We start from the raw sequence: 14,856 nt of genomic DNA on the forward strand, positions 1-14,856 counted from the left end.
GAAAGTGTGTGCGTTTGTAGAGTATCATACACTAGACAGAGGGACACACCAAGGGGGGGGGAGGGCAAAGGCAGTCATCTCCACTCCTTGTGCCCATGCCAGTACTTGAGTCCCCAGATCTTCATAGGCAACAAAAACACACACATAGTGCCACCGAGTACAACCGGTTTTGGATGGAATATTCTGGGAGGGGGGTCTGACCCAAGATTAACATCAAAGGCACAAAATATGCCAATGTGCTGTGGGACGTGTGCCTGTTTGGGGGAAGGGCATGTGGGGCTCTTTATCGCTCAGACATAACAAGGAGCTCTTAACCCTCCCCTCCATGAATATGTATGGTGGTATCCAGCACCTCCACACCCCTCTGCCCCGCCATCAGCACCCCAGACAAAGCACTTCAAACGCAGGGCACAAATTGCAGAGGGGGGAGTCCTATCGGCCTCCACCAGACCCCCTCTTTAAACCTTTAATAACTAATCCTCAGGGACCTGAGCTTGAAATAATGATCTGCACTCTGTGGTTGAACGCCACAGTGCAGTTCATTGCAGATCATTTGTTGTTGAGCAGGTACACAATTATAATAGAGAGAGACTCGGAGCACAGTTGCTTATCAAGAAGTAGACAATGGAGGCTTTATAAACTTCAAAGACCCTCGTGATTGTGAATCTGATGATGACTTTGGGTCTTTGCCTCTCAATGACAGCCCACGAAGGCCCCGCACTCCTGTCGTGTTTCCTGGGATAATCACACTGATTGATGCCTGGCAGGGAGGATGTTTGTTGACTGGCAGAATATATGACTACACTCTGCATTCTTTCATGTGACTCTCACCCACGTCACTCGTGTTGTTTCAGCGTGTATATTTTGGGTCAGTGGCCATCTCTTCCTGGCTGACCACTTATCTCATCTGTGTATTCTAGTCTTGTGTGCCAGCTGTACAAACAGCGAGTGTCTGTGAGAGCCTGTGCTGCACTCATGTCTGCGAAAGGGTTTAGCTCCTCTTTCAGGGGCTAGACACTGGCAAGCTTCAAAGATGAGGCACCACTGCAGTTGTCTGCAGCAGAAGCAGCACTCTGCAAAATCACTAGAGGCAGCCACAAAGGCACATGACATTAGACTTTCATGTCAAGAGGAAATCTTCACACTGTGTAAGAAAGAGTGGTGGGAGTTGGCGTTTCATGAGCCAGGTGACATACATGTGTTGATGGCTACGGTCAGCCGGGCTTCCGACGCAATTTGGCACAGGAAGCATGAGGATGAGGGTAAAAGAATCAGCTCGGCCTATAAATGTACACAAATCTCAGGCACGTGTAACTCAAGCTCAGACTATCTAAGGTACACATGGACCCAATAAATTACAAACTATTTCAAGGGTATTTTTGGCTTTGAAAATAGGGCAGCCGCCTGCAAGCAGACAAAACGCTAACACTGCAATCCCTTGATTGTGATTCATCTTTCTGAGCATACAGTGCAATTCAGTATTGGCTCAGCTGTGCGTCCTGATGGTACCGAGCCCACCTGGCCTCAGACAGGTTGTTTTATGAGATCCCGGGAGAATACACGATGAAAGCTTGGGTTGCAAAAACATTCCGATAGCTTCCTCTTAAGAGGAATGAAAAACTAGAGGACCCTGGACAAGCTTTCTGTCACCGACAAAGCCCACAATGGAACAGGAAGGTAGTGAGTTAAGTCTATGGAAAAACTTTCAGAAGGGAGATGAAAACGTGGCAGCCAGAGGTTACGGATGTTCTGCCAGCACGGGGACTTGGTGGTGAGAGCCGTTTTACTCGTGGCCCAGTCAAATCCACATGAAGGGAAACAGCTCCAGAGCTGGACACCGCCTCCAGCCACGAATGTGCTGTCAGATGCATACTCACATCTGACCAAAAAAAAGAAAAAGTCTTTGCACATGTTTTTTTTTTGGTGGTAGAAATATTTTCAGGAAAAAGACAGAATTATGATGAACTATGTTTGGCTACACAAGCATACACTGCACAACTGGAGACATGCCTCAGTGACTTATTACTATGATCTTAACATCCAGTCCATTAGGTTTAAAGTGTAACACCTTGTTTTGTATAGTATAGTGATGAAGTGTGATGGATATACACTGCGTTTGAAAGTCACAGACTCGTTCCCGGTACAAAAGCTACTCCAGTTTGAGTTCAGTTAGTCATCTGCTCCTTGGCAGAGCTTTCACCGCTCCTCTAAATATTTTTAAACAGGAGATTTTCTTTACTCTAGAAAGCTGTCTTCGCTGCTGCTCGCCTTGAGTCATGCTGACAACGGTCAACCTCACGAGCGCATGCACCGGCAAATTGCAGGGAATGTTAATATCTCTAAACGACAACCCCTGACTTCGCTTCGTTCTGCCCACACAGCCGGGCGACCTCAGTAATAGGTGGAAACAATCATCTTTTTCTTTCAACAGGACACTATGAATGGGGCCACAGCTGACAACAATGGAGTGTACCTTTTAGATGGTCACCATGGCAACGGCTGCAGACAGAGAGAGAGAGAGCGAGGGAGAGACAGAGTGCAGGTCCACAGCTCTGCGCAGTGTGCCTCCCTACACTAGTGCTCCACTTTTCGTCTCTACGTTACCTCACTATTTAGCCTCTTTATAAAGATGAACTGTTTAATCCCAGAACTATGACCCTGAAGGTTTTAATTGACAAGCTCCTATATGACAAGCCAGATGCTGTACATTTACATAAAGCCTGATGCAGCCAAATTAAGCAGACTCCAACCCAGGCAGCAGCAGCAGCAGCTAGAGAATATCGACAAGGGCGTAGCATGTTCAAGTCTGCTTCTCTGAGGGAACATGTTGATGTGCTAGAGATGCACATTTAGACTGAGCTGTTAGTCATACTTCTTCCAAGCAACACACACCCACATAGAGAAAACCACCCCCATATTACCACATCATATGTCTAAATCTCTAAAAATAATCAAATCGGAAATCAGAAATTTAGTCCAGTCAAATCGAATTCAGCCAGACACTGGAGTTTAAAGCCAAATGGACATACTGCACGTCTATACGGTCTGCAGACAGTCAACAGCACGACAGGCAAAACAAATCCCGTAATAACACACTCATGACAACCTCACACACACACAGTCATGACCGCTGGAATACCTTTTTCTTTGACCATGACCATTGGAATCCAGGTATATCCGCACCAGAAAAGGCTCTGAAGATCAATCACCAGAAACACCCGAGCTGCTAGATCCCTTATTTTAGTCAAGACTGGAGCACAAAAAAGAAAGCCAAAGCACCAGAGAGAGGGAGAGAGAGAGAGGTGTGGGCGCTGCTTAGTGCTCCTCTCAAAAACAGCTACAGCGTGGGGTTTGCCTCCCGACTGCCTGTTTTCCTCCCATCCCTCTCCTCCTCCTTTCCCCCCCCTCCACACATCCTCCTCCCTCCTCTTCCCCTATTGCTCCCTCTCTCAGCCTCTCTGTTGTGTCAGCCGCCTCCTCATTGCAGCAACCAGGTGGCTGCTGATGCCTCTGTGTGACCAAAACAGTAACCCCCCCCCAAAAAAAAAAATCCCCACACCTGCTCACATGTAATGACACAGATTTTTTCTTCTTTTTTCCAGTTTCAAAACCTTATTTCTAACTGTCCTCCATTCCAAAGTGGGTGGTGTACTGCGATTTATCAATATTCTGAAATGCAAATAAATCTATTCCACAAGTAAGAAGTTCAACATTGAATTATTCTGAAAAAGCACCCCCTTATCACTGTGCTGTACAACAGACACTTCAGCAAAGACTGTGTTTCAGTACAACAGGGCAGCAGGTGGTGATCAATGGCTTTTTACAGTAAGGCAATTAGCCTGCTGTGCTAAAAGAGTGGCTCACTGAAAACTTTCAGTATTTGACCGATGTATTAAAAAAAAGCAGAGCACAACTACTTTAAAAGCAACTAAGTAAAAGGCTGACTTCTTTGGAAGTATGTTTTTGGACCAGTAAAGCCAACCTTAATTAGAGTGAGAGCCTTAACTGCTAAAAATCTCAGTGATCATGAGGGCAGCAATGCAAAGACCAAAACGGGCCATCTAAGGTTGAAGGTTAAACTTCCTGTGATCGCGAACACGAGCGCTGTATTAATATCTTCGGAGCTCCAGTCCCCTGGAATCCAATTACACAGAGCACAGGAGAGCATGTTCTAGCTAGATGAACATACCGGCTCTTATATCATCTGTCGCTTAAGTAACCATATGAAAAAAATGACTCTATGAATGAAGTGGCACCTCTGTGATAAAAAAATAAAAAAAAACCCTGCAAAATAAACAAGACTCCCATCTGCTAGAGATGCGACAACATGCAAAAACAAGAAAAAAATGTATGCACGTGTGTTATGTAACTGAAGCGACACGTTTTGTTGTACTAAAAAGAAACCGCATCAAATATATGGAATTATTTTGGAATACAATTTCACTCAGAGCTGACAAACTAGGGTATAATGCATTAATAAAGTTTCTTATTTGCTCTACGGAGAATTTAAAAAGTTCTACTGATGCCCAAGGTGCCAGTCCAGTGTTTCTAGAAACAACAGCGTGGAAAGATTATGACTCCAAAAGTAACTCAGCAGAAATTAGGGACCAAATTTGGTTACTGATCAATCCGTATTCCTATGGCTATGTGCGAGGAACAGTTTTTCATCAGCACTGCCACTGTAAATCCTAATGCAGGCAGCTTATTATGCATGCAGAATGCATTCGCCTACTGCAGTGTAAACTGTGCCACCTTCTGGAAACCAATCATCGTACCACAGTTTCCACGGGGCGTTTTCTCCTCATCAAACAAATGGGCGACATGCCAGGGAGGCAAATGGTATAAATAGTTGCCGGACGTTACTCCGAGCACTCCACCCTTTTTTATTGTAAAGAAAGGGAAATATGTTATAAGTGTATGATAATTAAAACAAAAATAAAATCCAGTAAAAACTAAAAGAACACTACGAGGTTTGCAGTCCACCTACTAACTGCTAAATGCAGCACAAAAACATCCTGTTACTGCTCCTGCTGTAGTGGACCTATTATCATCTTGACTCTTTTAATAATCTCTGTAGGAGCTGCAGGACAATCCTGGTACAATAGGCTTGCCAGGAGCAATTCCTGAGGAGCAAAGGCTATTATCCACGGATGAAAGGTTTCTGCTGTATTTGGCGCAACTATGGATGATCCATGTTTGACTGTCAATTAATAACAAGCCTGTAAATTAGCAGGTTAAGTACTGTTATCATCTGATACGAGCATTTCATAGTAATTTGTCTTATGGGTTCAGACCACAGCCAAACTGGCAAAAATGATTATGTTGCAAAAAAGAAAACATCACACGTGGAGTAAAAAACAGTGAAGACAGGCTGCACAGTTATCTCCGGCTTTATAATTATGGTTGCAAGACACCAGAGACACACATTGCACATACACATAAATGCATGAAAAAACATTTTTTTAAATATGCATTTTGAGACACTCTGTGGACTGGAGGATGATTTCTAGATTTTTATAAACTTGACAGAGAAAACAAATAACTAGGATGCACTCTTAAACTCTTTTGGAGCACAGACAGACTTAATTAACTCTCTCTCGCCGGATAATGACAGGCACTTCACCGGCTTCTATTTTAAAACAGGTTACAAAACAGTGAGAACTTTTTGAACACCAACCCTGTGCAACCTGGCGCACTTCTTTAAAGCGTATTTCACCCATTCCAGATTAACATTACTGTTATGTAGCCACCCTGAACACACAGAACTATATTTTTCCAACAAACAACTTCATTGGCATTTTTTGAGAAATGTTTTAACAATTTACCCAAACATAAAAACCACTTTTCTTTCCCCCTTTTTTGTTTTTTACCCACAACCCACACGGGGCTTAACTTGTTTTCATGTTTCTTTGAGGAATCGATGAAATATTTGTTGACCCCTGGATAACAGCACTTGGAGAGCAGGCTTAGTGCCACTCACATTCAAACAAACAATCATCAAGTGGAATAATGCAGGAGGGTTTATGGTGTGGGAACACAGAGCTTGTGTTGGGTTCAGCAATCATAGGCAACAATAGGCTTCGGGAGTGGTTATGGCTGAATAAGAGGATGACTATTTGTTCATTTCTGAGTGCTTTTTACAAACATCTAGTCTTATGAAAATCATAGAATTTATCCAGTCTCCCAAAAAAAAATGCATATATATTACTGCATATAAGCACTTATTGAATGTCACTGTCTCTGATTGATCTTAGCTGACAGCTAACCTCTGTGAACTTTTATCTGAAACCACCTTCCTTAAAGCTGGAAGCTCAAAATCACTTTTAGACACCAGCATTAGAAGGAACTTGCTGCCATGTGGTTTGCAAGTATTTATTTTAAGGACAACTCAGTGCCAAGCAATGATGTTTTTTACTACTTTGCCTGGCATGCAGTCAGAGAATGCATAAGGTCTGGAAATCTCAATCTGTATTAATGCCCATGTTCTAATCCTGATGTAAGCCACCATGTCACTTCCTCATGTACTGTTGTACCGTTGGCTTGGCAAAATTCAGCAAAATTGCCCTCGCATATGGCTTTGAATTATATAAGTATAAAGAGGAGGGTGATGAATTTTCTAACGTTTTTTTTATGTTTTCTGTGAGACTTTTTCAGTGTAATCATTGGATAACTCATGCAAGTGAGGCTCGCACAAAGAAACACAGGTCAGATGTGGAAATCCACAAGAGGTGTAGTCACATGCTGTCATCCAATTAGAACAAAGTGATCTCTGAGCAACAACTAATCAATTCACTTCGAGACACCTACTCACAAACAGAGCAGCCAGACTGCAATAGAGGGCTAAAATAAGAGTCTTTTGTTGTATAAAACAACTGCTAAAAAAAGGGCCGCTAGCAGGAAGAAAAATTATAAACTCTAATGTAACTTCAGCTAAAAGTGTCTTAGACTAGATGCACAGTCTATTTTTTGCATGTTATTGTGAATGTTTTATTGCTCGCACGGAGGTAAGGTAATATCACTACAGTTAGTTTTTATTATTTGGACAATAAAAAGCCTATAACAGAAGCTGAGTTAATAAACGCTGATCCATATGTTTTAACCTGTCCTACCTGTAGCGACATCGTTCAGCCTCTCGCTTAGATAATAGTCATTAGGGTTGAGGTACGGGAGCTGCTCCATGTACTGTTTAGGAATCAGGTACAGGACTTCCGCCACATGTCCATCCTCGATGATGGACATACGTTTTACCGAGCTCTTGCGTTTTACTCGGACGCGGTTGACACTTTGGCTGCGGCTGGAGCTGCACAGTTTGCTCAGGCTGTTGAGGTTGGGCACAGTAGGCATGGTGCCCTGCTCTCCTTCGACCGTCCCACAGAGAAGGGCGAAGCACTGCAGGTAGACGTCAGCCAGTGTTGGACTCAGACTCGCTCTGAAATACTTTCAGCCTTGGACATCGGGGGTGAGGGGTGTTCACAGAGGCACAGAAGCGAAACAAAGGAAGCTTGAAGGGTAAATTCAAAAGAACGCATCGTTAAACCTTGGCCCGGTTTCAAGAGCCGATGAACCGCCTTTGGTTAGGGTCCCTCCATCCATCACTTTTCAGGTGGCTTTAGGTAGCGTAGAGTAAGACGTAAGGAGACAAGCTTACAGTATGAGTGTCTTCAGCCCAACCAGCTTGGTGCCTTAAGCTGCTTAAGGCTGACGTCGAGCCACGATTATCTTCTGGGTGGGGTTTGATTTGTCTTTACGTTTTAAGTTCAATTACGCTGCTAAATAACAAGGTCCTTTTTTTAATCTTACATTAAGTTAGGTTCACACACAGAAAGAACAAATGGATCATTGTAGAGCATTACACTGACCCAAAGTATTCTTTCAAGGTTGGATTGCCTTGGGAGTCTGCCAGTCCCTTACAAGGTCAACAACCAGCAAGGTCGTTCCAGCAGGCAAAAACGCACAAATTCACTGTTCCTCATCAGCAGGATCAATAACATCTAAAGATCCTGTGAATACATTAGTGTTAAACTTGAAATGCAGACAAGTTATCCCTCCATTAGCATTGAAATTGACGGCTACATCAATAGGATTTTGCTAAGTTGCAACGCAGTAAGAACACATGTTCTGGGTTTGAGTTAAATTTGCTTCTGCAAAGACTTGCACAATGTCATTCATTCTTGGCTCATTTCCTCCAGCCAAGAATCCATTCACATTCCTTGGAAATCTAAGTTTTTCATGAGGTAAAATCCACTGACAATAACCCACTAATGCTTTAAACCAACTGAAAATATGATAGTTTTGTTGACACAGAGTTGCTAGGAAATTGCTACGTAGTCACCAAACATATTTCAACATAATATCAACTAAGTGCAATAAAACAGAAAACTCCCTCCTGACATCTTAATTCTATCAAGCAGATAAGAGTAAATGAAACATGTCACGAAAGAATTAAACCAGAGTAGCGCACACTTGATGAAAAGCATAGCAGACAGTGACAAAGCACAAAATTTCCTTTTAGTCTGGAGATGCCCGGCTTGGCCTGCACTTCAAATTTAATGAATTTCCTCTTTGTCTGAGAGGGTGCACAGACAGGATATCTGGAGGTAGACTGGCTGCGTATAGTGCTATTACCATCAGGTACTTATCTAATTTTACTTCCTCTGGAGTCTTCTTGCAACCACACCTTCACTCAGGCAGTTAGACTTTCATTACAAGCAAAAATAAAAGTGTGACAGTGAAAGAACATGTACAGTCTTACACCCACACACGAGGACACATGTACCTGAGAGTAGCTGAGGACATAGTACTCTGCTGCAATGTGGCACTGCCCTCCAATCGTCATCCAGTCTGTGGTATGTTTGCCACAACTACCCACACACTCGCAACTCAACACGCTTAGAAAAACAAGACTGCTGTCCCTGCGCAGCTGAAAATCAGTAGAGCACATAAAATGCATCACACACATTCGCACAGCCTCTGCTGTTTCTCCATCCTTATCAACGCATAACAAACACCCCCCCCTCTCTTACCATCTAGTCCGAAACAGGAGGTGATTTTTTGGGCGTAGTTGCAGAGCCCATCGTAGCCAGGCTGCTGCCTCACTGTATTCCTCTCCCCCATCTCTACACACTCCCACACACACCGTCCCGTCCGGCAGTGCTTTCACTCCTTCCACTGCTCATCAATTATTCAGGCTTTTGCCAGGACACATGCATGCGCGCGCACGCCGACCCTCGGAATTCGCACGTACAGTACATAAACACACAAACACACTGGGAGAGAGAAAAGTGCTGAGGCAGAGGGTCGTGCCGTTGCAGCGTGAGCAGCCCTCTCCGATGGTCGGATGAGAAGGAGACATCAGATTGGGTTACTGCAGAACGGAGCCGTGCCTCCTTTTTCATCCACCACTGATCATCAAGATAACACTGCACCGAGACAGGTACGCTGTGCAGGATGTGCAAACTGGTCAAGGAAAGGGCGGGGCAAAGCAGGAAGTGGAGGAAAATCACAGATGCACTAAGGTTTATGAGGCACACTTTCTTTGTTCATAGTAACTTGAAGTCCTGCATAATGAAATTACTTTCAGGACAAATTAAGTTACCTATAATTTTTCAGGCCCACAAAATTCTTGTGACTTTCATTAGTGCACATGCACATAAACAGCATGTAATAAAACGTACAACTGAGTTTGCAAGTTACAAAAATACTTTGGAAAACAGGACGGCATTTCTTCACAGTGATAGTGATGAAAGAACAAAAACATTACCTCAGGCATGGGCGAAACTTCCCTTAACACCATGCCTTTGCTAGGAAAATGGGGGAAAAGTGCGGTGATTTATTGAAACATGTGTACGCATATATGGAAATAAAGTAAATGAGAAAAACAAAGAATTGGTACAATTTTAAAGAGCTTGAAATATGATCTCCTTTGTTCTCACACAGCCTGAACTCACTTACACTACAAAAAATAATTTTGTTACATAAGTAGACTGTAAAATGTTATATTTAATGGAATCTGGTCAAATTAAATTTACTTGATTGGTTTATACCAGGCACATTTTCCTCAATGATTAATTTTATTTGATTGATTGATTTAAATAAAAAAGCTTTGATTTTGATTTCAGTTGCATTTTACTCAAAATTATTGCTACATGTTTACTGAAGGCAAAGAATACTTTTTTTAGGAAGCATTCTTCTAATTTATTTAAGTAATCTTCAGGATTACGTGACTGGAGGCCAGTCCATGACTGATAGTGTTCCACTGTGTTTCTATCCAGGTACGCTTTTACTGCATTGGCACTTTGTTTATGATGGATCAGACAGTTTCCATGGTATGGTGGATCAAAATCAAAATGTTATTTTTCTGCTTTCATAATTCCATCAAATTTGGACAAAATCCCCAACACCACTGGCTGGAATGTAGCCCCAAACATGATATAACCTCCCCTGTGTTTTAGAGACTCGTTGCTGTACCTCACTCCCAACATCTGTACATATGATGTAACAATGATTTGAACCAAAAATGTTCAAATTTGACCTGTTGCCACTAATTTCCAGTGCAGCTTTTGCATATTTGGCACACCTCAGGCTTTTCTCCCTGTTTCCCTTTCTTTAAAATGGCTTTTTGGCCGTGACAATTCAACTGAGATCATTTCTGTTGAGGCAGCAGTTTAATCAGCTGAAGGGCCAGATGTATGTCTCTGGTCCTGCGTCAGCTTTTTGCTGGATTTTTTCTGATACTCTTCATCGGTCGTAGATAGCTTTGTAGGCCTACCATTTCTTCTTTTATGCTCCATTTGTCCAGCTGCCTCAAATTTTTTTTACGGAAACAATACTTTTTTTCCAGCTAATATCATTCGCTGTTATGTGTAGAAACAACATTGAATCTTTGCCATAAGTTAAGTGCATCTTTTATGCCTGGATGATTCACAGGTCAGTGTTAATAACTGCTTTATATTCTAGGGTCAATACAAAGCGTCTTGAGGTGACTGTTGCTGTGATTTGGCGCTATATAAATAAAACTGAACTGAAATGAATTGAATTAAAGTTTTAAGAGGTTTAATAAAAAAATTTTTTTAAAAAACACATTTGTCTGAAAATGTTCAGGTACAAGGACTGAGTGAAAACACACTCAGTGTCTAAAGAAAAACTTTCTTTGGACATTGGTTTCCTGAGAAAGTCTGGAGAACTATTACTCAAGACCACTTTGAAAAAGTGAGAGGACAGTCTGGCTCCTTAGAAGCAAAATATGAAGAAATGAGGGGTGGCCAAAACGTTTCCACAGTTAAATACATCCATAACTTTTTCACAAATCCCGCTAACATACTAACTAAAACGATCATTTAATCTGCTTGGTGGGTGTAATTAGACATTTAATTACATCCAACTGAAAAATTCTTTAGGAAAAAAGCACATATGAAGGATATTTTCAACACAATTTAAAGCTCTACAAAGCAGGAGACCACATATAAAATGCCAGCCTATACGACACCCGGGGTGTAGCTGAAAACATCATAGCCCCACATATTAAAGCTCAATAGTCCAACATGTTGTAAAGTAGCAAAGAACTGACAGCAAATATCCAGCACAAAAAAGTGATTATGCTAAGTAGCATAGCTGCTAGTTCGTTTCTTTTTTTACTTGATTTTTCCAATAATGTACTGTCGGTGGAGAAATTTGATATGCTCATCTCTCAAATACCACCACAATGTGACCTTGAACAATGCACTTAAGCCCCATTTGCTCTGGCTGAACTGCTCAATGGCCATTAATAGCAGACGCACACAGAGCAGCTCATAGGTACGACTGACCAGGATAATGGTTTTATGAAAAATAAATAAAAATTGAGTTAAGAGATTCTAGACAAAAGCAAAAGAGAGGACAGGAAATACGATGAGACTCAAAAGCCCAGAGAGAGCAGCACGCCCGCGAGGGTTAAGGTGGGGTGACTAATGGAAGGGCATCGCTACTACTGAGGTAAAAGCCGATGGCCTTGTGCTGATAACGGGGTGGGCGACTTCAAGGCTGAGAGCACAATAATAGCTTATACTCTCTGGACCACTGAAGGAGAGGCCCGTGATCATAAAGGGACACTGGCAGGAGAAAGTGTAGTAATTTGTGATGATTTTAAACTTCCTTTTTGCTCTTGGATGAAAATCAATCACCAAACGTGCTTCAGTTCTTTCCTGTATACAGTGAAATATTGATAATGACACCACTAGAGGTCTAAAACATGAACCGGGCAGACCATTAGACACTTCGTATTGACATCTCGAACATAAATCTCGAAGGAGAGTGGTCATTAGTTTAAATTACACACAATAGGGAACTGCAAGCAGCTGTTACAGTATTGCAGATTAGATTTTTAAAAATACTGTTAAAATTACTCTATATATATTGTGTCATAAGACATGAAAAGTAACAAATTCTCACAACTGAGAAACTGGAAATTTTTAGCTTTTTGCTTGAAAAGTGACTTTGCTGAAAGCGTTTAGCAAAATAGTTGCAAATAGTTTTCTGAAAAATTAGATAACACTTAAAATATGGCAAAAAAAATCTGTGGAAATATATTCTGATAGGCCTCAAGATATTGAAACATACGTGCAGATTCTCTACAAAGTAAAGAAAAAGAACGCAATCATATTATGATAGCTAACCATACCAATAATGGCATGTCACGTGATTTGATACAAACTTGTTACAAAGTAAAGAAATTTGTGGTTTGTCGATATTTTTTTTTTTGCTGTGATAATACTTCTTGGCAATAATTCTATTTAGTTTTCCTTAAATGTTGCCACATTTGTAAGAAAAATGCATTTGGGCAGCACCCATTAAAAATTTGCCAAACAGATGTCTGCCATTGACTCTTGTTTGGTATCGTTTATTGGATTGGATGATTGAAGTCTGAAGAAACAAGACAAACCCACCATTTAACAATTTATTCATCTAACAAACAGAGCCCTCTGCAGCATGTTGAGGAACCATGCAGAGCCACAACAGCCTGGCATCACCTCCTCATGGCTGGTCACACAGTCCTGTGGGATGGTGTCTTATTTTTCAACCGGCTTTTGTCACAAGTCAGCCAGTGTGGTTGTGTTGGTCACTCTGACATGAACAGCACGCCTATGCTGATCAAACAAGTGTTCAGTGGCCACTTCATTTTCAACTCCCAAATTCTGGTCGTGGTCTCTTATAAACCCCGCTTTGTGTGATGTGCATTATAATCTTGGAGGATAGAGTTCTCTAGAAATATGGTATTGTCCACTGGTTGCAGAATCTCGTCATCACCATCATACAGTACTTGGCCTTCCATTTGGAAATGGTACCAGGGCTCACCTGCTGCAACTTAGCTTTGCAGATGACGCAAGCCCTAACCAGATCTGTCAAACATGGCCTGTTTGGAGCAGACAACAACTGACCGCTCTACCAGGGTCCAAGCTCGCATGTGCAAGAGTCAAAAGGAGAATAAGCTGTTTGCCACTGACAAAGTGGCAAATTTTACATCAACTCTGCTGTTTCAACCCACAAATGCATTTTCCTTATAAATTGGAAGCATTTAAGGAGAAATAAACAGGCTTTCCAGGGGTATCAGGATTTTTTGCCAAGAAAGATTGTTACAACAAAAGAATAATCGTGTGTATTGTTTTATACTATCAAACATGTAATGTCAGATGACTTGATGTGACATACTGATGAAAAAGCTCTTGTTTGTGCCTGATTTATCCACATATTAGTAACCTCATGTTTGTCTAAACAGCACGGAGATGACTGGCATATACAACCATAGGATGTAGGATGCAATTAATTCCCAGGAATGGTGATTGGCTGTTTGCAGGAGCTTAAGTGTGCTAATCACATCTATGTACCACAGGGGCACTTTTTAAGCAGTGGGCTCTTAGCTTCATCGATCTCCACCAGCAGATACAGTAGTCCACATCGGTAATGGGAGGGAGTTCAAAGCCTTCTTGCTATACAAGGCTCTGTCATATAGAGTCTGGAGGGGAGATATCTGCTGAATAGTCAGCTTCTTTAGAAAAAAAAAACAAAAAACGATGCTGTTTTACCCACTAAATGGATCAGACTGATCATAATGAACCAAACTACAGATTTAATATGATAACCCTGATGCCATGTTTAGCTTTTTATTCAGCTCTGGTCAGTCAGACCATCTGATCACAGCTATAGCAGGAACAGCTGGATGTTGTGCCTGAGCGCAAGGTCACCTGACAGAAATCCAAGACAGCACAAAAGCCTGTGGAAACAAGCTCCTCTTATCCACCTGCCTGAACTGTTTGCTCATACTCAGCCAAAAAATGTCAATCTTGCAAAAACATCTGGACAACTCAGACTGCAAGGAATTATAGTTTGTATTTAGCATGCATTTTCTAAAATAATAATAATAAAATAAATAAAAGGAACTTTCTATCACCTGATCTCACCGGTTAATCCTTACCAAATGATGATTATCAAACGCCTGCTGTTGACTGACTATTCTCCACCAACAGCCAGCAGGTTTGAACTAATGACACGCACCTCCCTGATTAAAGGAGCAATCACAGAGCAATCACAGAGCTGCTTGTCATTTTTTAAGGCTTAGATCTATCTTTAGGTTTTATGGAGAGCAACGAAGTAAGTTGTAGGCTATTAAAAAAAAGAAAAAAGGGAGAAAGACTGCAGCGGTGGAAGCTGTAGTTTCAGCTATGCACCGGTGTAACCTACTTACAATATCAGTGTCATTACCGCAGCCCGATCCTCCGTAAGACGGTGCAGCGGGACTCCCTTCTCCATCTCACCCATCCTCGAACCGAGATCCCCTCCTCCTCCACCACCTCCTCCAACATCAAGAGACTTTCCCCCCTCTGT

General features: G+C 41.9%; 1 protein-coding gene across 8 annotated transcripts in view; it reads right to left on the bottom strand.

The window, feature by feature from the left end:
- ablim1a (actin binding LIM protein 1a) overlaps positions 1–7,629 on the bottom strand; it is a 34,290-nt gene extending 26,661 nt beyond the window's left edge. For 7 of the 8 annotated variants that reach the window (XR_015124373.1, XR_015124374.1, XR_015124371.1 and 4 more), the window contains exon 1: positions 7,110–7,629. Coding sequence is in view for 2 of the 8 variants with exons in the window: in XM_086258551.1 (XP_086114677.1) it covers positions 7,110–7,344 (235 nt within the window). In the remaining 6 variants the exon portion in view is untranslated. Of the gene's footprint in view, positions 1–3,139; positions 3,371–7,109 lie in introns of those variants that run through there. The other variant, XR_015124376.1, reaches the window with a different exon arrangement.
- Between the last annotated feature and the right edge of the window lie 7,227 nt (positions 7,630–14,856).

Source organism: Aulonocara sp. 'chitande type north' Nkhata Bay, linkage group LG13 (genome assembly GCF_057382095.1).
Source record: "Aulonocara sp. 'chitande type north' Nkhata Bay isolate Kocher_YH1m ecotype deep benthic linkage group LG13, A_spYH_male_GT1.1, whole genome shotgun sequence".
NCBI lineage: Eukaryota > Metazoa > Chordata > Actinopteri > Cichliformes > Cichlidae > Aulonocara > Aulonocara sp. 'chitande type north' Nkhata Bay.